At 31.5% G+C, this 26036-nt stretch overlaps 1 protein-coding gene across 17 annotated transcripts in view; it reads right to left on the reverse strand.

Annotated features, from left to right (window-relative positions):
* LOC139093193 (myb-like protein P) overlaps positions 1-26036 on the reverse strand; it is a 143605-nt gene that overhangs the window by 53908 nt on the left and 63661 nt on the right. For 11 of the 17 annotated variants that reach the window (XM_070643813.1, XM_070643812.1, XM_070643819.1 and 8 more), the window contains 7 exons: positions 21065-21115; positions 10830-10951; positions 8546-8572; positions 1674-1857; positions 1412-1610; positions 1044-1188; positions 245-307 (listed from right to left, as the gene is read on the reverse strand). In XM_070643813.1, coding sequence (XP_070499914.1) covers positions 245-307; positions 1044-1188; positions 1412-1610; positions 1674-1857; positions 8546-8572; positions 10830-10951; positions 21065-21115 — 791 coding nt within the window. The remainder of the gene's footprint in view (positions 1-244; positions 308-1043; positions 1189-1411; positions 1611-1673; positions 1858-8545; positions 8573-10829; positions 10952-21064; positions 21116-26036) is intronic. The other 6 variants (XM_070643816.1, XM_070643815.1, XM_070643823.1 and 3 more) reach the window with 3 other exon arrangements.

Below are 26036 nucleotides of genomic sequence, written 5' to 3' on the forward strand. Positions count from 1 at the left end.
TCAACACATCTTCGACTTTAAAGAACAAAAACAAAAATATAAAACAATTGAAAATACAAAGAATAAAACCTTTTGTATTTTTCAGGGAAGAAATTTAATATTTTGTGTTTATCTCTTTCACATATCCTTTCCTATAAAAATATACTATATGATAAAACTTTTATGCCATTTTTTTGTATAAATAAAACATAAACGTAAATAAATAATGTTGAAAAACCTTTTTATAAAACAAAAAATCACTCACCTTGCTTTTGTGAATATGTTGATGTTGATATTCGGAATCAAATTCTGGTTCACTGAAGTAGCTCTACAGAAAATTGAAATGTGAGAGATGGAAAAATGTCAATTTTGTGATTACATTTCAGAAATTATGCTTTTTTTTTCTTTGCGACACACAACAAAAGTTTAAAGGTTGGTGATGTAATTTTGTGGATTTTCCAGCAACACAGATCATCATAAATGTTCATGCATTGAGGGGATATTTGATATCGAGGTAATGTTTCTCGTGTGTTTCAATTTTTTGTTCGAACTTTGTTATGGAAGTTCTAAAAATGGTAAATTTAGCAATGCCTATCTTGCTAAGTTATTTGAATTTAAGTCTGAACTTTTCGTGTTCGAAGAAGAAATTTGGAGATTTTTTAAACATTGTTTGGAATGTTCTAGTACTTGACAAGCTTAAGTATGCTTCTCGATGTTTCAAGACATTCGAAAGAAACCAAAGTTGAGCCACTAAACATGTTTGATACACAGCAGACATATTAAAGACATTATTCAGAAGAGCGTTTGTGACTCAATTCACCATCTAGATCAGTGTTGTCCAAACTGTATGTAAAATTTAATCTATCATCTTTAAATCCAATATCTACCCAGATAATGACAGAAAATTCGAAAATTGAGTATCTAACAACCTCTATACCAAAGCACAGACACTTTAGTTCAACATTCCTGTTCTGAATTTCCATAAACATCCATTTACATGATGAAAAGTTCTCCCAAAACCATAAAATTCTCTAAAAAAAATTCTTGATTCCAACATAACCCACCTGTTCATGATCCCAGCTGCCAACTTGTGGCACAGGCTGCGGTAGAGGAATTCCAGGTCCACCAGGCAAAGCTTGCGGTGCTGCAACCTCGTTTGATTCAAATAAACGAAGCACAGAACGATCTCGAATCTCGCGCAGATGAGATCTGAAAAATTCATATGGAAAATATTGTTCAGTGTGTGTAAGAAGTATGCAGAGATAAATATGAATAATAGAGATGAATTCTGAGATGTATATGACATTAAATATGATTAAATTATTCATGAAAGAATTTAAAAAGATGATGTTCCAGTGGGTAATGCAACATTGTCTTCTACATACATAATAATGTCTCACTCAATAAATTTATAGATAGAACGACTACTCACCTTACATCCTCTAATTCATAAAACATATCTTTACTGGAATCATGAATATAAATTTTAACATTGGGACCCTCGAGATATGCCATCGATAGTTGACGTGGAAATGATCTAACAAATAATGCACGAACTGTATCAATAGAAGTTATTTCATTTGGCAGAAGTGCCCTCTTCGTTTCAGATCGATATTGCAAAAATACCAAACCTTTAAAATAAAAGACAGAAAAATAATTGGAGTGTAAAAGATTTGAAATATGAGAACTTAAACCTGATATACCTAGAGGACGTTCTAGAGTTTTAGATGGTGTTCGTACAACCGGAAGTGATGACCGTGATTTTCCACCCCGTCTAAATCCCGTACTTGCCGTTTCAACTTCAGACATAATGCCAGGATCATCATCAAACAATGGCCCTTGATGTTGTGGCGTATATGCTCTTATTGGCATTCCACCCTATATTATTATTATTTTTTATGTAATTTATTGTTTTGTATATGTATGTGTAGTTACGGGTGGGTGTATGAACATATCGAATGGATCAAGTTTCACGATGTCGTAAAGGAATATAAACAGAACAGAGAGAAAAAAAAAGAAAAATGTCAAAGGGATTAAAGACATTGCTTATGGCATAAAATTTATGTTGTTTTTTATTTAGATATTTTCTTCTTTTTTTTCGTATGCAAAATTCTTGTTAGAAAGCAGCAAAAAAATAAGAGATATGAAAATTGTCTTGGAGATTATTATTGAATATAATTCACATTTCAATGGTATGTAAAATGTTCGATAAATTATGAGAGATAAAATGATTACTTATGTTACCCTTGGAGTCGTTCTGTAAGATTTTTCGATTGATAATTCAAATGTTACATCTACAAACAGCTTGGAGTGAACAATTTATGCGACAAATATTATTATTGTAGGTGGATGGAATGATTGTTCAAGGTATCTTTAGCTATAAATGTGCATTTTATTGGAATTTTAAGCAAGTTTGCTTTTTACTTTGTTGCAGTTACTTACTTTACATTCCATTAAATTTATCACTAGTGTCATTTTTTCAGTTTTAATGCAGAATTTATTTAAATGGAGGTAAAGCATATTCATGACATGTATTCAAGGTGCCACAAAGCACTTAGTTGGGAGAAGTGTAGAAGATGGTTTGGGGAGTTGAATGAAGAAAATCATGAATTATTTGAGATTTACACGGAATCTTGTTCTCTATCATAGTCTGAAGCATGTATTCTTTCACTCTGATAAAGATTTTTAGTGCTGGTATTGATGTATATGCAATTTGGTAGTTTGAATTATTAAATTATCTATAACTGAATCTACTCGGGATTCCTTATTCTATCCAGGGTGCCCTCCTCTATCGGAGATACATGTATTCTACCCGAAATAATCTACGCTATCCAGAATGCTCTACTCTACTCGAATACACCTGAGTAAATCTTCCCAACCTCTGTCTCAGTCTTAAGATACCTAGAATATCGTAGGATAAATTAACCTAAAGCAGTTTGGTTAGGGAGGTAACCTAGCGTTGGAACAGGGGTAGGTATGGTGTACTAGGAATATTCGTTCTTAACCAAGTACGGCAGGATATCCCAATTGTGTTAGGAAACCGGCCTAGAGCTCGAAATTGATTCCAAGACTCAATATGGAAAAATCTGCTAGACTTTATAAAATTAGAGGCAACTACAAATTCTGACCTAGACCGTGCTCAGAATGAACAATGAATTTATTATCAAGAAATAGTTCCAATCGTACAAAAACTGCATAATGCTGCATAACTGCACATTCGAGAATTTTTTTTCTTCACCAAGTGCCTTGAATATTTAGCAACACGATTGCGTGTCACGGTACAATTTTTTTTTCATTCTAACGACACTTTGCTAGACGACATCAATGCAGTCTTGTCAGCACAAAAAATGTCCCCCATTCATAAAAAAACATCAAAACACATTCCAATCTTGATTCTGCAACACTGTATGAAAGTCAAATGTACGTTCTCATTTGAGATGCATAACAGACGCGATTAAAATTATCATCGAAAAAAAATCTTACAAGCATTTCCCCAAGGGAATGAATATGACAAACCAAGGATAATCAAATCATAAAAAGTTTGTAGCTTGATTACTTTTTATTACATATTGCATAAACACATGTGTGTATGAGAGTGTATGAGAAATCAATAAATTATTAGTAATCGGAATGGCAATTAGATCTGTATTATAGCGGATTATTACCTACAATAAATTAAAAGTATTAAAAAAATTCCACAAAAAAAACTAAAAAAAATAAAATAAAAAATTGGTTAGTAAAATAAAAATTGGTTATTAGCAAATCACACATTACAAAAGTAGAGAAATGTAGAGCAGTATAGGACAGAGAAAGAGAGATTCGAAAACCCTTTCTAGAGCACAAACAAAATTATTTTTTAGATTATGTAAATATTTAATTAAACAAAATTTATGAAGCAAAAACATTTTTTTATATATTGGAAATTAAATAAATTTCAAGTCGTTTGGATACTCAAGCATGCGATTAGAAATAAAGGCATAACTTTATGTTAGTAGTCTGGGGTTGAGGAAGACTAAGTGGATTGAAAATTATGGCAAATATTTGCATGCTGTTTGCTAAAAATATACGGCATGTGACTATAATTAGGCCGTTAGAAATGAGGCTTGTGTAAAGTTATATAATATTCATTATTTTCCTTCCATATGCTGGTATATTCAGGCATATTAATTGGATATATTGGTGAAAATTTATAAATCATGTTATATTCAACGTGTGGATTCAATGAAATCTCAATTTCAAGCCTGTATCATCTTAATTCTATCTTAAATCTACAGTGCATCAGCATGCTAAATAATCCATGTCATTTGATTGACGTTAGGGACTATTGGCAGCTCTCAATCAATGTTGTCTCCTATTTTGTGAAAGGATTTGATTTGTCTTCCATTTATATTGTCTGGAGATGGTCGATTGTTCAAGATTTTGATGCATTAAGTCAGTGTTGTCCAAACTGTGTGCCGCAGTACATTTTGGTGATGTGTGACGCATAAGACATGGGATTTTTGACATTTTTTAAAGGCCACAACAGAGCTTGAAGTCGACTTGAATCGACTTTTCCATACAAAATCCGAGTCGACTTCGTGCTCTGGGCCACACTATTGCGCTGCATCACACAGCTTAGACAACACTGAATTAAGTAGCATTTAGTCCAAAACTTTTTAATTCCTCCAGTAGACTTTATCAAAGACTTCAAAAGTTTCACCAAAATTTAAAACTTTTCCACATGATGTCGTCCTATAAATTAACTTTTGGACAGTCTACATTAAAAATTCCATCGGCAGCAAAACTTTTTCCATTATTTTAATGTCTCAAAAAACAATTAAGCCGACCTCGACAACAACTTCATCTAATCTAATTTTAAATGCGTGAAAGAAAACACAAAAAAAACTTTTTTTTTACGGTTCACAACAACAAAAAAAAAAATAAAACTTTAATTTTTTCTCTTTTATTTCTCATCCAATCTGGTACTTAAATAAAAATTAAATTAATAATTCATAACAATAATCTAGTAATAATAATAAATTGACTTAAATTAAAAATTAATAGACAATATTTTTCTGCTTATGTAGCTTAGCTGAATAATTCATTTATCATTTCATGATCAAATCATCGGAGCTTGAAGTGGACCTAAATTATATTAGGTCCAGTCGAGTTCTTTTTAAAGTTGAGGCGACTTTAGTCAACTCTAATCAACTTTAGTCAACTCTAGTCGACTCTAGTCAACTATAGTCGACTCTAGTCAACTTTAGTGAACTCTAGTCAACTGATTCTATGTCTAATTCTAAGAACAACCAATTGCACAGCTGCAAAACTAGTCGTCCTTAGAAACTAGACATACAACACCCAACCTTATTCCACTTCAAGCTCTGTATAATATTTTTCATAATTAAAATTGTATTAAAAGTTTTTATCATCATCAAAATTCACTTTGAGACTGCCTAAAATGTTAGCTGTGTGAATTATGCTTGACATAGTTTTAAAATGCTAATTGTGCATATTGTGATGTTGTGTCTAATTTTATGTACGTTTAATGGCAAAAGCCCAATTAATAAGTTTCAAATTCTCTGAAAAATTTACTTAATTTAAGAGCCAAGAGCAGCATTTTTGGTCTAGATAAGCCGTCATGCCGTCAAGGTAATTTGCTTCTTACCGTTGATACGGCGACATAACGGCCTCCTAGCAACCACGGTGTACTGTCCAGAAATGGCTTTTAACTCATCAGTTATTGACTATGACGACAAACTCATCAAAAGACAAATTCTCAAGATGTCATAATGAAACTGAGAAGAGCCAATTACATGATAGTTAGCCATTTGACCTTGAGCTTTAACTCCAACTCAAATATTTACAAGCTCTCATCCCTTCAATGCCCTAACTTGATCAATTCTAAATAATTCCATTAAAAAGTATCAAGTTCAGGATATTTAGACACAAATTCACAGACAGACACTCAAGTAAAAGTATCAAATGTATTTCAAACTCAAATATCCTTAGATTGATTTTTCAGCTGTGCTGTTTCCTTTACTTTAACATTCTAAGAACAATGTTATCTTGAATTTCAAGTAATTTTCATTTACATCCGCAGGAGGAAATATTTAATTTTAATTTCTTCGTAGGCATCTTTTGTAGAATTTTGATGATTTTAAAGCAGTGCTGGACAACCTGTGTGTCGTGGAACATCTTAGTGGTAAACCTTGGCCAAAATAGAACTATTTTATGTGCTACATGGCATTTTCAATGCACACATTAGTGTACCGCGTCACACAGCTTGGACAGCACTGCTTTAAAGGGAAAATCTGAGTAATTTTTTCAGAGAATTTGATCCTTAAGTATAAAATTTTAATAAATCACTGTCAACACTGGGATATTTTTCAAAAGGATATCTCGTCCCAACCTATTAATTAACTCTTGATTCCCATAAATCAAGTACTCTTCAGGAGAGAAAAGCTCCTTTGCATTTTACATTATTATGCTTAACTAGGTAAACTCTATTAAATATTTCTACCAAAAAGTAATTATATTTGACGGCAACTTATCGTGTAGTAATAAATTTAATTCTTTCATTACGTCTATGACTACATCAGTGTCAAAGCTTTTATGCTTATAAATATAAAAATTCTTATTCCATAATAGACTATTCTTCATGTATAAAGTAGCTGTGCTTCAAAGTAATTTTAACTTTTTCATGTCATCGTTGTAAATATGATGTGATATAACATTATGTATGTATGTATGTATGTATTTGAAAGCATTTTTTCCTTTCATATTTTTGAATAATGACGATAACTAGTTTTGAAAAGGATGGAAACTTCTCGCATATATTCATTATGATTTCTGACTTATTATATTCCCCTAAAGCGTTCTTAATGCATGAGATAGCAAAAGTTTTCACACAATAACTTATACTTGGATAATAGTAAATACAAGTTTTAAAGGAATTACTGGAAGTTCTTAATGACTTTTGTTTGTATTTAAATGATTTTTGCTATTTTTAAAGTCATTTAATGTGACAAATTGTAAAGTGCACTCTATTTTACAGCAGTTAAGGTTTTGAATATGTAACATACATTGTAGTCACTAGGGCAATGTTGCTTCGTCGCATTGACGACAAGACGTGAGAGACGTGCTGTTCGGGCATGAATTTGAATTTTAATTATCCCTTAAATTTCCTCAAGTGCTCCTCTTATAGTAAAATAGGTCAGAACTTCAAAACCAAAACAATTATACTCTATAGTGTAACTTCATATAGGAAGCAATCTCTGCTCTTCGTAGTTAAGGTGAGTAAATCGTTTTTCTGGATAAGAAAACTGTTTTTCACACTGTTACTCAATTGAGGACTTGTTGACTACGCAACTGAGAAATTGTAACTAAATCTGTTGACTTGACAACTTTGGGACTCAAGGGCAGGCCTGCAGCCTTCAATAAGCTATAACAAAGAGCACAAAACTGAAGGCATGTGCACTTAAAATGCAAGAAATGCTGCTCTGTGATTCTTTGCCAAACCTTATCTCAAACAAAAGTGCAATGGCCCCCAATCCCTAAAGAGTAAGCGAGGCAAATGAATGACTGCTTATATTAATGATTAATCAAACTGTCCATGTTACTACCATACTTCAATCAATCAAAAGTTAATAGCATAAGAACTCAAAAAAGTCAAATCCACCAAGAAAATCACTCAAATTATAAATAACCAAAAAATTTCCATCCTTTAACAAATCATATTCCTAACTAGACACTAAAATAGAATTGTAAAGCATGTCACTTTATAATTCAAATCTCATTGCCTGTTAGGGCTTATTTTACAAAATTATAAAATAATATTCACTATCTCAATTTTACATAATAATCATAATTAAATTCATAATAATGGTAATGAAATCAATATCAATAACACAAAAAAAATTTGTAGATTTATAATCAGCGTATCAATACAGGTTGCATTATATGACATTAATAATAATTTTACAATTTCCGTATGCTTTAGTTATTCATGTTGATATATATATTTTATGAACAAAGTATAGCAATAAAACCAGTGAAAAATGGAAACAAGTTTATGAAAAATGATACAACATAATCATCATCCATACACCTTTTTAGGTGGGGATCGTTCGTAAATGATGTGTGGTGTTTTAAATGCACCCCTGAACCAACCCACTGCACAAACTAAAGCTGCACTAATAGTTTAAAAAATCTCGGTTTTTGGATATAAATTTCAAAATGTGGACCATTAATCCCATTTCTCTAGCACATATTCACATCATTGACGAACGACCCCCTCCAAGTTATAATTTTTCTTTTCTTCACTTCAATTATGGATTTCGGTAAATATTTGATTGCATTAATAATGAAATAAGAAAAAAATAATAATAAAGAGTTATTGCTACATACAGGTAAAAATTATACTTTAAAGTGTCTGAAGAAATACAAAACAAAACAGAGAAATATTCACTCAATTTTTTATAATAATCGTAATATAAATTATTACATGAAATGAACAAAATTGCCTTTAAACTTGTGCATACATTTCTTCGGTTATAACATAACTCAAACCATTATTATAGTTTACCTTTCTCGACTTCTGTGGTTGTCCCATCTAAAAATATACAAATTGTGCAAAAAAAAGGAGAAAAAAAGATTGTTTTAGGTCACATAATAGGGTGGGTGTGTGATAAAATTATATAAATTAATCATATTTTTCTGTGTGTTTTTTGGAACTGAAAAAGTTTTTCCATTTTTCTTCATTTTTTGTGTATTATTTTAAATCTATGAAAATTCTTCTATTTTTATAAATGAATGAAATGTATTTCTAGATCCAATTGAATGTTTGTAGATGCATAGATCCAAAAAATTCAAACATCCGTATAAGATCCTCTATCAATAGAATATCTCAAGTGCATTGCTATTGACTTATAAAAGAGTTTACTCGAATGAATGGATTGGAATGAGCATTTTTTCAATATTTGAATATCTGTGGAACCTCAAACATCTAACAAATGGATTTAATGCATAAAATTATATCAATTGAAGACATTTTAATGGATTTCATGTTTACCATATTCAGCACAAGTGAATTTCTTTAAATGTTTTGCCATTTTCATGCTTATTTGATAATTTGATTCTTATTTATTTCAATTTTCTGGTCATAATGCTTCAATTGGTTGCCGTAAATTGAATATTGACTTTATAGAATACATAAAGTATCGGATTTAAGCATTTTGTAGCATTTTTCTTTCATTTTAATTCGAATTGAGTTTTAAATTGGTTTAAGAGCAAAAAACCAACGAAATTTCAATTTTGAAACATAACGGAAATTCAAATTTAAATTTTAGTTCAAAATTTGATTTTTATGAGTTCAAAAATTGGAAAATCTTGAAAATACATTAAAGAAAGTGTTAAACACAAGTCGTAGGTGTCAAAAAAGTAAGAATCTATAGAAATACTCTTTTGTTTTGCTGAATTAAAGTACATGTATGTATTTTGAATAACTTTAAGGTTAATTTTGAAACAATTTGTAAACATTGATTAATTCAGAACTCGGATGACAATTTTACGAATTCTGTGACAAATAAAACAAAGTTACTATAGGAAACAATCGGATCAGATAGCTTCATTGACAAAAATTCCTAAAAACTCCTTTTCAAACTCAATTAAAATTAAAAATGTTGTATCTAATTGGGAAGCTTTCCTTAATTTACTTTTAATTGAAAAAGAATTGAGGTTTTATTGCAAATTATTTTGTTTACTTGTCATATATTCCACAAGCATCTTTAATGAAGACTAAATATCAAGACAAATACCACAATAAAGTATTCATCAAGTCGACAACAAATGGCAAATGTCGTCTTAAGTGCACACAAAAATAGACATAGAATTGAGATATTAATTAGCCCAACGATAACCATGAAATCCATATCACTCCTCTATTATGATCATAGTAATTTGATATGTACGTCTAGAAACTGAAGTGGATACTTAGAAATGAATAGAAAAAGATGGAAAAATGGAGAAGTAAGAACACCTAAGATGAACAGAAATAAAAATGGTTTATAAACTATTACTTAAGGAGATAGAAATAATGATTCAATTAAGAAGGTTAGTTCTACTCATGGCTTGAATTTATTGCAAGAATTCCAATAATTATGTGGGGACGTTTTTGGATGTTCTTATTGCGATAACTGTGGGATGATCAAAGTCACCAGGTTAAATATGAAAAGCCTTAGTAACAAGGCAATCAAGCATTTAGAAATTCTGGAAATAGAGCTTTAAGAGCATTAACTTTTTAACAGTCTGGCTAAAAGGAATGGGATAAAAGGTTAATTTAGGGATTTTTCTAAAAGAAATCTTTGGACTAACTATAAGGAACATCTTTAGATTGCAAGCTAGCGCATCTAAATTGCAGAAAATGCGGGTCTGTGGCTCTTTGTCGGTTCGGCAACAACAAACCATCACTATGAAATTAGCACTTAAAAAATCAGTTGTATATTCTTGCAAATATCTTCTTAGCCATGTTTCTACCGTCAGTAAACTACCATAAATTTTCTTATTTTATTCCATAAATTATAAATGATAAAAATAAGTATATTTCCATGCCAATTTTAAATGTTTTTGTTCATCATAGAATAAGAAATAAACTAAAAAAAACTGTTTTGCGAAGCATAAGAAAGCCATTAAGAAAGCTTTTTAGTGTCTTTCAAATATAAAACAAACTGCTGATAAAAAGAAAACTTTGTGAAGTAAAACAACTCAAAAAGCAGCAAGAAAGTTTCCGTTGCATAAAACATGAATCCCAAAAAAAGAAAATTTGTGTATTTGTGTGTCTAAATATGTTCAGCACATCGTACGGTCCTCACCTCAAGATCCATAGATCGTTGCATATTTCCACCTTGATTTGCATAATGCATCATTTCCGTTCCCAATGTATGTCGTCGTGGATCTTCACTACGTCGTCCACTGCTCCTTCGTCGATCGTCAACTGGAAATAGACAAAAAAACAAATTCAGTAATTTTTAAAATGCCTTAAAGAATGTGTTTGGAATGAAAATGAGGAAGTTATTTGTAATAACAATTTTCGTTTTCGCATCCCACAAGAATACCATAAAAAAATCACTGTCGAAATATGCGCAATGAAAATAGAGAAAAAAATTCTCTTTTCTCTCCTACTATTAGCCTTATGTCTTCTTCTTGCTCTTCTTTTCGCATTTTTTCTGCCAAATGTCAATGTTCTTTTTTATTCATGAACAAAAAACACAAATTTTTGCTAATTTTCTTATTTTCAATGCTTATTTTAAAATAAATCGACTCTTGACGTAATGTTGTCCATGCGAATTGATGCAGTCAGACAAAAATAAATAAACATGAAGGCGGAGTGGATTACTGGATTACTTTAATAAGTATGAGTGACAGTAAGTTTAGATTGATCTGATCTGTAGAAGATTTAAGTGATTTGAAGCTACTTAGGACAGATCAGTCACTTCAAAATATACAGAAATGCCCGAACAGCACTAATTGTTTGATTGAGTACCGCAATGCTGCCGTTTTAACCATAAGACGCAAAATTGTTGAAGACGGTACCCTAGCGGCATCATTACGGCTGATTTCGATGTACTCTTACCACGCAGTTCGTCGCATTGTGCCGCTTGCTCGGAATAGAGTCCGTTCACTTATTGAACCCCGCGCCCTTTAACATAACATAACATAATTTTCATCTCTTTCCCAAAGAGCTCTACCTAATAAGTAAGTGAACAACCCCATACCTGCCAACAATCAATCCAGTCTCTCTAACAAATCACCATAAATTATCCACCGAAGTTCCTCCCACAATAAATCGATTATATTCACAAAAATAAATTTAATATTATCAATTCAACCCCACAACTTCAAAAAAAATTGTCTAACCTATAAAAATCCAATCAACTCTATTCAATGACCCTCCTACATTCAGCAGGCAAAACTTTTATTGGTAAAATTAAACCACAAATAAATCATCAAGTTATTTATGCACGAGAACTTAATATTCCAAAAACTCATTTCAACATTTCAACTTTTTCAAAGAAAGTATCCACAAAAGCATTTGATCAATTCTAAGTATCGATTGATTGGTTTTTTATTGGTTTTCATAGAAACGTGAACTTTACGATGGAGAGAGGAATTCAATAGAATTATTAAAGGACGAGTGATGTATCCCTAATGTAAGGGATGTAATAAACAAGTTTTTGACTTCGGTCTGGATATTGAAGAAGGAATTAGAATAGCCCAAGTCTGAATATGAATCGGACCATATGAATCCGACTCAGAATCTTGACAGCAAGTCTAGATTGTAGCCGTTGCACTTGGTTTGTTCAACACTGCTCTAGTTTGTAGACAAACATAATTTTTGGAACACTGCTTCAGAATTTTAGCAATAGAATCTGCAATGCCTTTAAGCATTTAAAAAGTAGAACACAATTGATGACTTTTTGAGTCCAAAATCCGATTGGCCTTCCATGCAACCACAAAAATCGCTGTTTCGCACACAAAATCATCACCAGAAAAATGAGATCATTATTTATTAAGCATTTTATTGGGCAATAATTTTAATGAAATCGACAAAGCATTTTCATGTCTAATTGTCAGCCCAGAATTCATGTCCACGACATAATGTGGCTGGCTTTTATTTATACTCAACATCCACAACAGTCAACAATAAATCCCCTGCAAAAATGTACAGCAAAGTCAATAAACTCGCGAAAAAAAAAATCAATACAATTGCTCTTAAAAAGCATTAAACAACAGTCAACATTTGGTCAACATCAAAAAGCTCACTCATGGCAATATTTATATGGATGAAACTCAATAAAGTTTATCTATCTGCTGCCTCTCTTCTCATATTTCTTCATTCCACTTATCAATGATTTATTTTTATTCATATTCAGCTTCAATGAAATATTTCCGTGGATGTGAAGCCAAAGAAGCCAAAAAAAATTTGGCGGAAAGAGAAGAAATAATGGAATTTTTTTTGTATTCAACGGTCATACGCATTGGCGACTGATAAAACTTGAACATGGCTTTTTTTATAAAATTTGCGGGTGTCGGATTTAAAAATAGGTCATGAAATATTCAAATCATGGCATTTTAAATAAAGAAATGAGAATAAACGTATGGAAAAAAAAAATCTTCTATATTTATCTCAAGTATGAATGAGAAAAAGATGAAAAAAAAATCTGAATCAGCATTATTGACAGGCAACAGATTTTTATGTATGCAGAAGCATAGAAGATCTACTCATATATGAATATACAGATAGTAAATGAGTTAGTTCCTCTGTAACGATTGTTTATCTCACATAATCTTGGCAATAAAATGCGATCTTCAATGGGGAATTTTTATAGATTTTTCACACACATATTTGAAGTGTGGGGGGAGGCAGAGTTGGAATTTGATTGAATTTTGGAGGTGATTAATAGACTGTTGTGGTTTTGAGAATTTTAAGCTTGGTTGTTGGCAATTGTTGGGGTTTTTAGAGTCAATGTGATTAAAATCAAAACAATTGAATTAGAGCAGTAGTAAGTAATCTGAGTGCAACACCTTGCGACCTCTGACATAATATCTGAGCTACTTTACACTATTTTGGACCCCTTACACTACAATTGACTCTTTACACTATATTTTTGGGATCATATATGACCTATCAATTGTAATTAAACTCTAATGACCCCTCCTAATCACTTCTACCTTGCATAGTTCCTGTCTCACACACCTCCATTTTATAGACATCAGATGAGCTCTTTCTAGTATTCCAAATCACTCAATCAACCAAAAAATAAATGCATATGACTACAATGCTCACTAATATGCCTATATCTGTTTCTATTTCACCAATTCTGCCAAATCTTTTGTTATTGTTAATTGAATTTATTCTAAACTGTCTTCCACCATTTATTTTCAATGCCTCTGACGTCAATCTATATATTGAAATAGCAGCAAATCGAATTCCTTAATTGATAACCCTGGCAAAAATCTGCTACTGATTTGTATTATTACAGCAATAAATATTTGGATAGAGAAATAGTTGCTTGAACATATGTTCATGCATAGACAGCTACAAACAAGTAACAAAATTAGAAATCTGATAGACAAACTGGCTAGTGGCTTAATTTTTATTGTTATTTAAATTATATTTCAACATCACATTTGTTGCTGCTTTAATTTTCACATTATGACATTATTTCGTAATTCCTTAAAACAAAAATATATTAAGATAATCCGTATAAGATGAACGTCATGCGGACCAAGACAAGCATGAGACATTAAATGGTTGCTGAACTATGCCATGTAGATACTATTAAGATTTAGATGGAATTTTTATGACTTTCATAATAAAACTACATGTATTCATAACTAAGCGTACGTATGAAAATTACCGAAAATAAAATGATATAAAAATGTACGAAATGACACATTAAAGACATTCAATTGACACCTAGTTGAGTCATAAGACGTTATCAACTCGAATATATGTCTTATATTACTGTCATTACAGTACATTGTTTTCTCATGTGATGCTTTTACATCTACTCAGAATGTGATGAAAAGATATGTGAAAAAATAGATTTTATGTATGTTGGGGTGAAAGGGCAACAATGCTCAAGGGTATGGAGCTACTTTGTGCTATTTTAAAACTTGGATAGAAGTGATAGTTTTGAATTTTGAGTCATATTTAGATGGTATTTGAGTTTTACTGACTCATCGGCATTAAAACCTGAATTTCTTCGCAATGGCTGGACTAGCACCCTCACTCTCCCCCCACTCCTCAAAACACCCTTGAATACATCCAACTTCTCACCCAACCCCAGAATTTACCACATTAAATCCTATTCTTACTTCATTATCAACTGAAACATCTTCGCCAAATTCATCTTTATTGAACGACGACTACCAAAAAATCCTTGATTGTCTGCGCGTGGATATTAAATGCTCAATAAAAAGCTATAAATTCCATCAATACCACAGCCTAATAATAATAATTTCTATAGATTTTTTCCATCCTTCGATGCTTTTAAATAAAGGAGCTTAGTTCAAAGATCTCAGCAATTTTTGAGTTAATAAAAATTATGTTCATTTCCAAGACGCGATAAGAGGGAGTTGTTATCTTATGATGTGTACGATTTAGGAATTCATTAGGGTGTGGTTATGATGCTGTTTAACATTGAAATTTGTTAGGCAAAAATGGAAACTCTTACGAAAATTTAAATTTTGAGTGTACAGAGTTCAATTTCTATGTATAGTAGGGAGGTAGCCAGGAGGGAAAAGAAGGGAGGGACGGTTGTGGTTGACCCCAAAATCCTTTCTAAATACGTCCCTGAGATCAAGGGCATATTAAGGAGGGAGGGTGTTTGAGAGTCCCTCTTTCTGGAAGAACTTCTCGCTATCCTTCAGATGTAGATTGAACCCCAAATTTAGATACGCGTCTGATAGTCATCATAAATTCACGACCCCCATAACGTACATGACGAATAAGAAATCCAACTGAAGTTCATGGACATGAGCCATGATATTTAGTTTTCTTCTGATTTCCTCAATCTTAATCTTAATCCGATTTGTCTTAAACACAATGTAGCAGCAGAAAAAAAAAATTATTACACTTTATTGTGTGGCTTTCGTCCTTCTTCTTATGGGAAGTCTTAAAATATCAGACATCTAATATTATACGATACACATTTTTATGAATGCTACTATTCAGTCATAATATAAATGTAATATACATTTGTTTTATGCTAAAAATAAATATATTTTGCTACTTTTTTTTTTCTTCGTTCTCTTCATTCCGATATGTTTTCGATTTTCTTCATTTTCATTTAATGTGCCAAAGAAATATTTTTTTTATGTCTATTATTTTATGAGATGCGGGATTGAATGATTTGCTGTGGAAATTGTACGGGCTCGTAATTACGTGTGATGAAAGACTAAATTGAATCAATTTATTTTCCTGTGAGGTCTTGCAAACAAGCTTGATTGGGATTGTATTGAGCCAGTAAGGATGCAGGATGAATGGAAGTTCTGTGAAAAGTTTTGCTCTTTTTGTATTCAAAATTAAAGTTTTCAGAGAGTGAATAATGCACAATGTTAGTTTTTTTTTCAGTCTGCTCGTTGATTGATTGAACAGCAAGTTCAGCATTAGTATTTTTTTCGTCTGCGGTAAAGTGTTTGTGGAACTGTTTTTGTTTTGGGAAATGAAATCTATTTTTTGCAGTTAACCAATGTTTTTTTGTTTACTTTTCGGGGTATTCAGTCAAATCTGTGGCGCAGGAAGGGATTGTACATTTATTATGTAGTGTTCTTAGTTGTCAACAGCTGCTACAGACGGATTCTAAGCTTCTGGTGGACCAGGACAATGAACTATTAAGATGAGCTGATCAGGCTGGCATTAATCATAAGATACTCGTCCGAAGGTACGTCTGGATCTGTAAGCCAACTATCTGTGCATTGTGGAACACTGCACAAAATGCTATCAATTGCTTTACTCCACTAGTTTTTTGATCGACAACTTATGAAAATCACGTCATCAGCTAGATTTAACAAAGCACATCAGAATATTCAATACAGCACACATGAGTGTAATTGAAAAATTAGACAATTTTCCCATAAAATGCTTTCATTTACAGTTTACACCACAACAAAAAAAGAAATCCCACTAAATTGAGACCAATTCTATCCGCAAAAAAGATAATAATAAACTCACTGAATGGATATATCGAAAATTGGAAAAGAAAAAAAAAATCCAATGAGAATTACATGTCAGAGTTCCAATATCCGAAATAAAAAATTCGCTACACGTTATCTTTCAATTACCAAAAATATCTCATGTCCCATGGGCAAGATTGTGGCATTTTCATGGTGAAAAAATTTGATTAAATGGAATGCTACCCAGTTGGGCAATATAGTTATTTAATCAAACGTCAACTTTCAGCTTGAATTATTTTTATCTCGACACTTTTTTGTTAGTGTCTCGAGAAAGAAAAGAAGGCAGAACAGCGAAAATTGTGCATTCAAAATTTTGTGTTTTTCACGAAATTAAAAAAGTTTGTTTTTCCTTCTTCACATCATTTTACTTCCTCTTGTTATTCCTATTCTATATTTTGACTATGACATCCTAAAGTGAGTGATATAATGTGAAAGTCACACAGATTCGTGTGCGTGCGTGTCTTATAAAAATGACATACAAGTGATCAAAAAGCAATTTTTAAAAAAAATGCTTTAATTAAATACAGAAATTTTGTTGCCGACCAACAGCATCGACTTTCTTTTATTCTTCCATTCTACGTGATCAAATAGTGCTAATATTACATCAACATACCCTAACATCTGTTTTTCGTTTCTTGTTCATCAATTGAAAATTTTCTTCTTACTATGAACTTTTTTTTTGTTTTTACGATTATTGCCATGCGAAAAATAAAATTTACTTTCATTTCTATGTGCGCATACAACATCAAAAGGGGAATGTAATACAATGTATGGTCAAATTATTGTGGCTTTTATGTTTTTGACCGAGAAATTCTCATTTTTATTATTGACAATCAGCACACTTTGGCAGCATTTCAATTTTTTATTGCTGTACTTTATCACTTTGGCTTTAAATTTGCTGTTTTAACGAATTCTTGAATTAACGGATTTTTCAAATTTAAATTTGATTCGTTAAAATTAACGAAAGTAGTTTTAGACCCCTTATCGTTGTTTACATTCTTGCAAATTGCAGCAATTTTTCGAATTTTGTATCTAATTGAATTTACTGATTATTGTGCATTAAAAGTGATTTAATCTTCGTAAAACAACAGTCTGAACTACAAAATTGCAGGAATAAAGCAATATTTATCACAATAATTAAAGGTTTGAGATTTGCAGCAAAAATTTGCTCTGGATCTGTACGAAAAAACCAGAAATCACCTCAGAAAAATAATGGAATCTGTTCATTCATTTATAATGATGCTATTGCACTTTATATCTGCAAATCATCGTCTAGTCACGACTTGCAATTTCTCAATTCACAAAAACTATCCATTACCTCTCATGAACTTCCAGCACGAGCAAATACCCCAAAAAAATCACAGTAATTTTAACATCCAATCATTCCCTTTAATCGATATCATTTAAATGAACAACCATATGCCGAGCCTGTGAGTCAGGTTATCACAGCTGCCGCTACACATTAAATTATCAATGATTAAATTGATCGTGCCGCATAATAATCACAAAGTTGTCATAATTATAGTCATTTTGCTGACACTTAAGTTTCTTTATTGCAATATTTTATGGATCTGATTTAAATTTTACATCGAAATGAAGAAATCATTAATTAAATTTAATGACATTGAAATCTTTATTTATTGCCTTTTTTTTTGAGAAATGTGGAGTCATAAAATGATTTAAAGTGAAATGTGAAACATTTTATGGGTTACATGTGAATTTTACAATGGAGTTCAAGGTGACGAATGATATAAAATTTTAGAAAGTGAAATGAAATTTGAAACGTGTGTCTAATATTGGAGCTGACTACGAAATTTGAGTTGACTACGGGGTCATTGGGAGAACGTCCCTGCTAACGTACTGTAGGACAACTGGCATGGTGCATTAGTGCAATAGTGCCATCCCAGTGATACCTGTCGCAATACCAGAAACTTCATACTGAATTATACCTTATCAAAGCCGAAGCGCTCATGTAGTCAAAAATGTAGCAATTCTACCTATTCAATTCATAATGCTAAGAACATTCCTCCAAAAATCCCAAACTATTCCAAAAAAACTCATAAATAATCTTCACAGCACTTAGAATCTTCAATTGTTTACAGAAAGAAAAAACTAATCGTGCATGTACGTATGGTTCGAACAGCTTATGTTGCTAACATGATGATAAATCAATTCTACATAGTTTTTTTTTTTTTTGTAAACCTCATCAATCGATATCCAAGCTTTGAACTATTCCAATTATTTACGATAAAATATATCCATTCTAAAATTGAAAATTCTATCCATAAAAAAAATAATGTGAAGTTTTTCCTTGAAATTATGTGTAGTTTGAGCAATTTGAGGTAGTATTTATGGTTAGGCCAGTGGTGGGTTACCTGTGTGACGCGACACACTTGTCAAAATTTTATGAAAATGCCATGAACCGCATGGTCGAGACTAACCTACTAGGTGTGTCGCAGCATGCAGGTTGCACACTCCTGCAAAAAATCATATTTTAAGCTTGTCGAAGAAGGTGTTTCTACTAGGAAATAAATTAATTAACTCCAAACACTTGTGTGTTGAAAGTATCAAGCTCCAATTTCATCACTTGCGAAATTCTTGTAACTTGAGATTCTCTCAGCCATAGAAAAAAGTTCATTAAAAATTATTTCCAGCGTGAAAAAGTTATAAGCGAAATAGAACATGATTAAACCACTTAAAAACCCCAAGAACTATATTAATAAAAATTCCTCGACAGTCTCGTAGCTTGTCATCAGTCTCGCAATAACAATAACAATAGTACGATGTAAATTTTCATGTGTTTCTTAGTCTGAGAACGACATATGAGCGTGTGTGGTTTTGCAATATTAATAATAATAAAAGAAACTCACAAGTTAGTCACTAAAATATTATGTTCTGTTCCTACATACACTCACTTTCACTATTATTCACAATATATTCGCGTTCTTCTATTTTGTCATAATTTTTATGCCTTATAAAATCACGAGATTCACAAAATCATTATCAAAAATCAGTCAAGAGGATGATAAATTCTGTTCCTTCATATCATCAAACGTGAAAAAATTTCAATGCGATTTCATCATTTTCAAGGCGAAAAAGAAAGAATTTGAAGGAAAATTTGTCTCAATTCCTCTTACGTCTCATTAATTCACAATTTTTTCTTCTCACTTCTATTGACACTTTTGAATTGGAAATTCACATGTACCCGCTCGATAACCGTAAAGAATTTCTCGTTCATAAAAACTTATTCAGAATTTTAAATTCGATCAATTATTTCGATCCGCTTTTATGAAAAATCGAACGAAAACTAGGGAATGAAAAATTATTTCTCATTGAGGCCAGGAGAGAACATTTTTTTTTTTTTTGTGTATTTTCGCTCTTCAATTAGGAATATCGTATCGTTTGAATATTAGACGGAAATAATTTTTTTTTTCTCTTTTTTCTTTACATTTTCTGTGCTTCTATGTGTATTTTTTTAAAAATTTATATGACGTGGTTGTAGTGCAAATTTTTTTTTGACTGAATCACTTTGGGAAGAAAATTGAGTTTTTTGGGTGCAATTTGAACTGATTGTCTAGTATAGTGCATTGCATGCTATGGTTCTTGGCATTACTACTTCATTGTTTTTTAACAATGGATTATGCTTAGATACACTGCATTGCTGAGTCAAAACAGTGTGTGACGACCTATCGATCCTAATGACTCAGTTAAGATGAGGTATCGACTGATTTGAGATTTGTTAGAGAATGGAGATGAAGAATGATGATGCAGACTCTGATGAGGGTGCGGATCAAAAAGTCTGATCTGATGAATGTGCCAGCATCCCCTCTATGGATACCTCCTTATAGTACCTGCATGTTTTTATAATACATTCTTGCAATAATACATCAGCTATCCCTAACTATCCTCCACAATTCCTAATTTTCCCATAATAGACATTGACCACGCTCACAAGGTTTTGTGATAACATCATGGTAACATGTAAGCGTATTCATGATCTGTTCAGGCTTATGTTATTCCATCCATTCATATAAACATCAATTTCAGCCTTCAAAAAAGGCGCTTTAACGACTCCCCATTCAACAATATCACTATCTTTTTTCGGTCATAATGAGTAAGCAAAGGAGCAAATTACATTAACGCCTAACATTATGAAGCGCACATATGTGCACCATTCATGAAAATTGAAACCCTTTTTTGTGTTAAAACCATACCGAAAAAAAATAAAACACATAAAAAGAAAAAGAGACGAGATTTAATATTTAAATTTTTCCGGTTTGTGTTAAATAAGGCAATTGTGTAAGGCTTCCCGTCGACACGCTACTTTAAACCGTAGACTTTAAAATAAATAAATAGAAAATCTCACCTTGTTCGTTTTGTTGATTCCGACTTGACTTTTCATTTTGGTAATCCTCTTCTGTAAAGATAATAAAAAGAAGACAAATATTGAGTTACACAGCTGGAATGTCAGATGATGATAAAATAGCAAGAAACACAATTAAACTTAATTATTTCTCAAGAATTTTCTATTCACAAAAAAATTGTTCTCATTTTAATTATATTTTCTGAATTGGAAGTTATTCAATCAGCAAACTCTTCAACTTTTCAACTCATTGGCATTGTTTTGTTAGCACTGTGTCTATAAATATGAATAATTTCCATCATATCCAAGCATAATTTTAATTATAATGGAAAATGAGGAAATTAGAAATGAAATTTTTTTTGTAAATGAGGCTAATGGTTGCTTTTTGCTTTTTGGATTATGCTTCGTGAATTTTAATTTTTGTGTTGACAAGGAACATGATTGTCGTTAGTTTGGTGACAATTCATACGGAAGTGGTTTAATGTTGCATGGCTTTGTAGCTCATTAAATGTGCAATGTTGATCGTATTTACTTTGTAGTTTTGAGAATTAGAACTAAGGGCGTATTCATGTGGGAAAAAGGGCCAGGGGTGAAGTTGAGAACCAGACTGCCAACCCCCTCCCTCTATCTACATTTGATTGCTTAGAGCAGTGTTTTGACCTAATTTGAAGTGCTAAGATTGTCATCAAATATTGATTATTGATTGTCACATTATTTATACTCAGAAATCGCACGACTAAGCAATAACACATAGTTTGGGGATGCATAATGTATGTTGAACATGATGTTGCTAAACATACAGTTTCCTAATTCAAGATTGTTCTTTAATTAACAAAATTTAAATAGAACTCAATTCTACAATGACTAAATGCTAACAAAATCTCAATTAGATCGTTATGTTTGTCCAGAATCAGCTTCAACAGTCACAAAACAAAAGAAAATTCCATCCAGCAGTCAAATAAAATCATTTAAAATTTCCATTGAGACAACTCAAAAGCAATATTTCCATCAAAAGTCCTTAAAAAATCAAAAACGACATCCATTGCCCATCACAAAGAGAGAATTAATTTCATCACAGCATAACCAAATGCCAAGTTTTAAACGAAAATGGACTAAAGCGATTTCCGGTACGAACTTCCTCATTTTCTCGACTTTGTGATATCCCATTTTTCATTTTTAATTCTTCGTTAACTTTTTCATAATAGTTCCTTTAACATTCCAGTCTTCCTATTTCTTTTGTGGATGTTCTGTCGGCTGAAAAACTTTTTCCTCTTCATCAACGTTAACGCCACTGGCAATGATTGTGCAATAATTTAAATGAGTTTTACTAGCTTTACTATTGGGAATTTAAATACATAATTGGAAAGAGATAAGTTGCTGCTTGCTTTTAATTTAAATAGAATTTTTCAAGTGACGGAAAAGCGTTGGATATGGATAATTTGATTTAACTAACTCATTATGGACTTAATTTCATCTCTTGATTATTTGAAATTAATTAAAATCAGAATGATGAATTTATCGCATTGATTTCTGATTCAGAAAATTGATTTAAAACTTTTTATGATGGAATCTTCTTCATTATTTTTAATGTCTTCTGCTTTATTGAAATTTCTGAGATCTCTTTGTGCATAATTTATGCAATTTTCAATTGAATTCTGTCATCAAAAGATTCTTTTATTGACTTTTAAGAGATGAAGGAAATGAAAGGATGCTTTAACTGAGTTTAGTAAGAAATGAAAGTTAATTTTGATATAGATGACGTGAAGACTGACGTGAGAAGGAGATATTGGAATTTAATAAGTTCTAGAGCATACCAGAAACCAGTAGTAATCTTTTATGTGATTTTGACTTGATAATCGGATGATTCGATACCAAACCTGAGTCAGGAGCGTTTCCAAGCTCGTGACCCCCAGGCTCCCTCTAAAAACACTCCTGTCAGAGATATCCCTAACATGTCTGATTTTCTATTAATTAACCGACTTGTGCTGTTCGTGGAGGGTTAACTAGCATTTTTGCAAAAAAGTTTTAATGACCTATGCATGCTTGCGATACCAATTTTCAAAAAACAAAAAGACATTTATTTTTGCAGACATAAAAATGACAGTAATTTAACAAGCATTAACTTAATGTCCACAATGACAATTTTCACAAAAATGAAATTCCCCTCCCAATTTTCACAAAATGAAATGCAATAAAACAATCCATCACTATCCAAGGTACACAACAATAACCGCACACGGAAATAAATTTACATCGCGATAAGTAAATTGTTGATATTTGAATAAGTACATATGGGAGTTTGTATATAATTCCATTCCACACACGTGTAAACTTTTTACCTATTTCATTGATTACACGTGCTTGATATCAATTCCGGAAATTCATGAGCCCACTAAAATGTAATCAAATTTTTGGCCAAATATCTTTAAGGCAGGGTGTGGACATAAAATGATTTAATGTCTGTGAAAATATCAAGCATTAATAATATAAATTGAGAAGAGTGGCAGGACAGATAAATGCCCAAAAAATTGAATGTCATAACAAGCTTGAGGGTAGTCGAAAGTCAAAAACAATTAAGTTACAAAAATGTGGGCGTTCATGAACTTTAAGAACGCTTCTAAAACTTTAATAATTAAACTAGATCCTTAACTTTTTCTAGCTTGTTGAAACTTTAATGTAATGAATTTACCAAGCTGCTTTTGAATGAAAATTCACAACACCCAACAGATTTATTAATTATAGTTTTTGTACATCACGCATGTTCGAACCATTTTTCCATGTATATTATGTCTAGTTATTACAGGCAACATTATATTTCCATCAAAACTCAATCCAATGGGAATATCTTGATGATTATTATCATACTTATGGCTTTTTTTTTGTTGATGACCATCGCATGTATGGATATAATGAAGGTACTCCCATTTGTAGAGCATAGCCTGGACTAATGCATTTAAAATAAGCACTCGATGTACTTTAAAGTTTTTAAATATTGATGATATTATGGGTTTTGGGATATGCAGTTGGGATTGGCAGTTGATTGTGAATTCTGATTGAATTGAACTTGTGACCTACATTATGTGATTTATTTAAGGCTAGTTGCTGAAATACTAGAAGTTTCTATGGGTTTCTGAATATCCTTCTCAGCATTGCCACGTCATTGCATTAACCGTTCAATTATCTCTCAAACGTCAACCAAATTAAAGTGTTTAATTCAATTACGATGTTATACAATTAAGTCATCATTAATGACCCCTCCCCCTCCCCCACTTCACTTCAAAAAATATTCTCATTAATCCACAAAAAAGCCACACTTTCATTACCAAAAACTCCACTTTTAGTGATTGACAATCCATTATTTCACCACCACAAAAATAATCGATGATAAAAATTGATGGCTCAGTGAGTTTAAATGGCAATTACCGTGTAATTGCCTAATAAAAATTTTAAAACTGTCAATGAAAAATATTTTCGTCGAAAATGAGGCTCGTAAAAAAAAATTGTTTGACTTTAAAGGAATGTAGCATCACAACTTGCGACCTTTGTAAGCCAGCATCTTTTTACGGGTATCCATTATATGGCTGCTGCTTTTTTTCGGAGAAAAAGGACATCAAAATAATTGTAATAATAAGAATAATGTAAGGCAACATGAACCTTTTACGAAGACATCAAAATTTATTATTTATTATTGCTTTACCTTCACGTCCTTTTCGCTTTTTCTTCGAGCTTGACGATGATGAAGATTTATCCTTGCTTTTCCACCTTATTAACATTTTTAATTTTTCTGATAATTTCCTTTGAAAATTTAACTTTCTTTTATCAATTTTTTAGATATTTAACAAATTTTATTTTAATACTAATGTTTTCACTGTGTTAGTTAATAATTAATTCACATTTTACGCATAAATTAACATTTTTCCATTATTATTATTATGATACTTGACATCATTCTTTACATCCTCTTAACTGTTAATTTACGTAAAAGCTTTTTTTTCTCCACTTTAAAACAACACCTAAAAAAATATTAATTTACATTGTAGTCATGTCATGACTGACTTCTGGTGTGAGCATCGGATGGATACAAAATAAATCCAGGCTTGTCAGGAGTCAGTCAACTGACCTACTTAAATTAATCAAACTCCACGCCCAAAATTTTTGTTTTTATCTACAACAAAGGTGAGAAATTAACGTATTTTTGAATTTTGAATAATTCTTCGTTAAATTTATGAATCTTCTTCTTTGGAAAATCTCAAAATTTCAAGGAATTTTTGATTTTTGAACTTCATATTCGTTAAGTTTTGAACTTTATTGTCATTAAAATGCCAAAAAATTCAAACTTTTTGAATAACGGACTTTAAATCTATCTTATTCAACACCCCTGACACTTCATCCATTCATACTGCATAAAAATCACTTCTTCATACAAAAGAACACGAAGGTGTGTAGCTCAACAATGAATATAAAAAAAATAAGAATATTGAAGAAATCGTCTCGTCTTTTATCAATTTATTGTCCAATCAAAAAGGAAAGAAAATAAAATAAATCAAAAATCGATTATCATAATTTGATAAACTTAATTTTATTTTCATGCTACATAAAAAATACAAAGCACGAAGGAGGAAGAAGGCAGAGAGCAAAAAAAAATGTTTCTCTAATAATCTTCCGATTTTTTAGTTCCTTCAATATGCAGAATAAAATTTTCAATTTCCGCTCTATCAGAGGAACTTAATTGATATATAAATTGAATTTAGAGCTTTTTTTGTGTGTCACTGGTGAAACTTTTTTGATTAAAAATAATTTTTATGAACTTTTTTGTTGATACACAAAATAGAAGCAGAAGGTGAGGACAGGATGAATAGTTTTTTATGTGTTTCGGACAGACAGCAGATGAGGTTGGTTTGTTATGGAAATTGTGAGCTTTATTTTGAGTATATAGCTTCATAGAGGTAGCACCCCTACCCTGTATACCTGTCTA

The sequence above is a fragment of the Chironomus tepperi genome, unplaced genomic scaffold (genome assembly GCF_022539635.2).
Source record: "Chironomus tepperi strain 1889 unplaced genomic scaffold, CSIRO-AGI_Ctep_v1 contig_335, whole genome shotgun sequence".
Taxonomy (NCBI): domain Eukaryota; kingdom Metazoa; phylum Arthropoda; class Insecta; order Diptera; family Chironomidae; genus Chironomus; species Chironomus tepperi.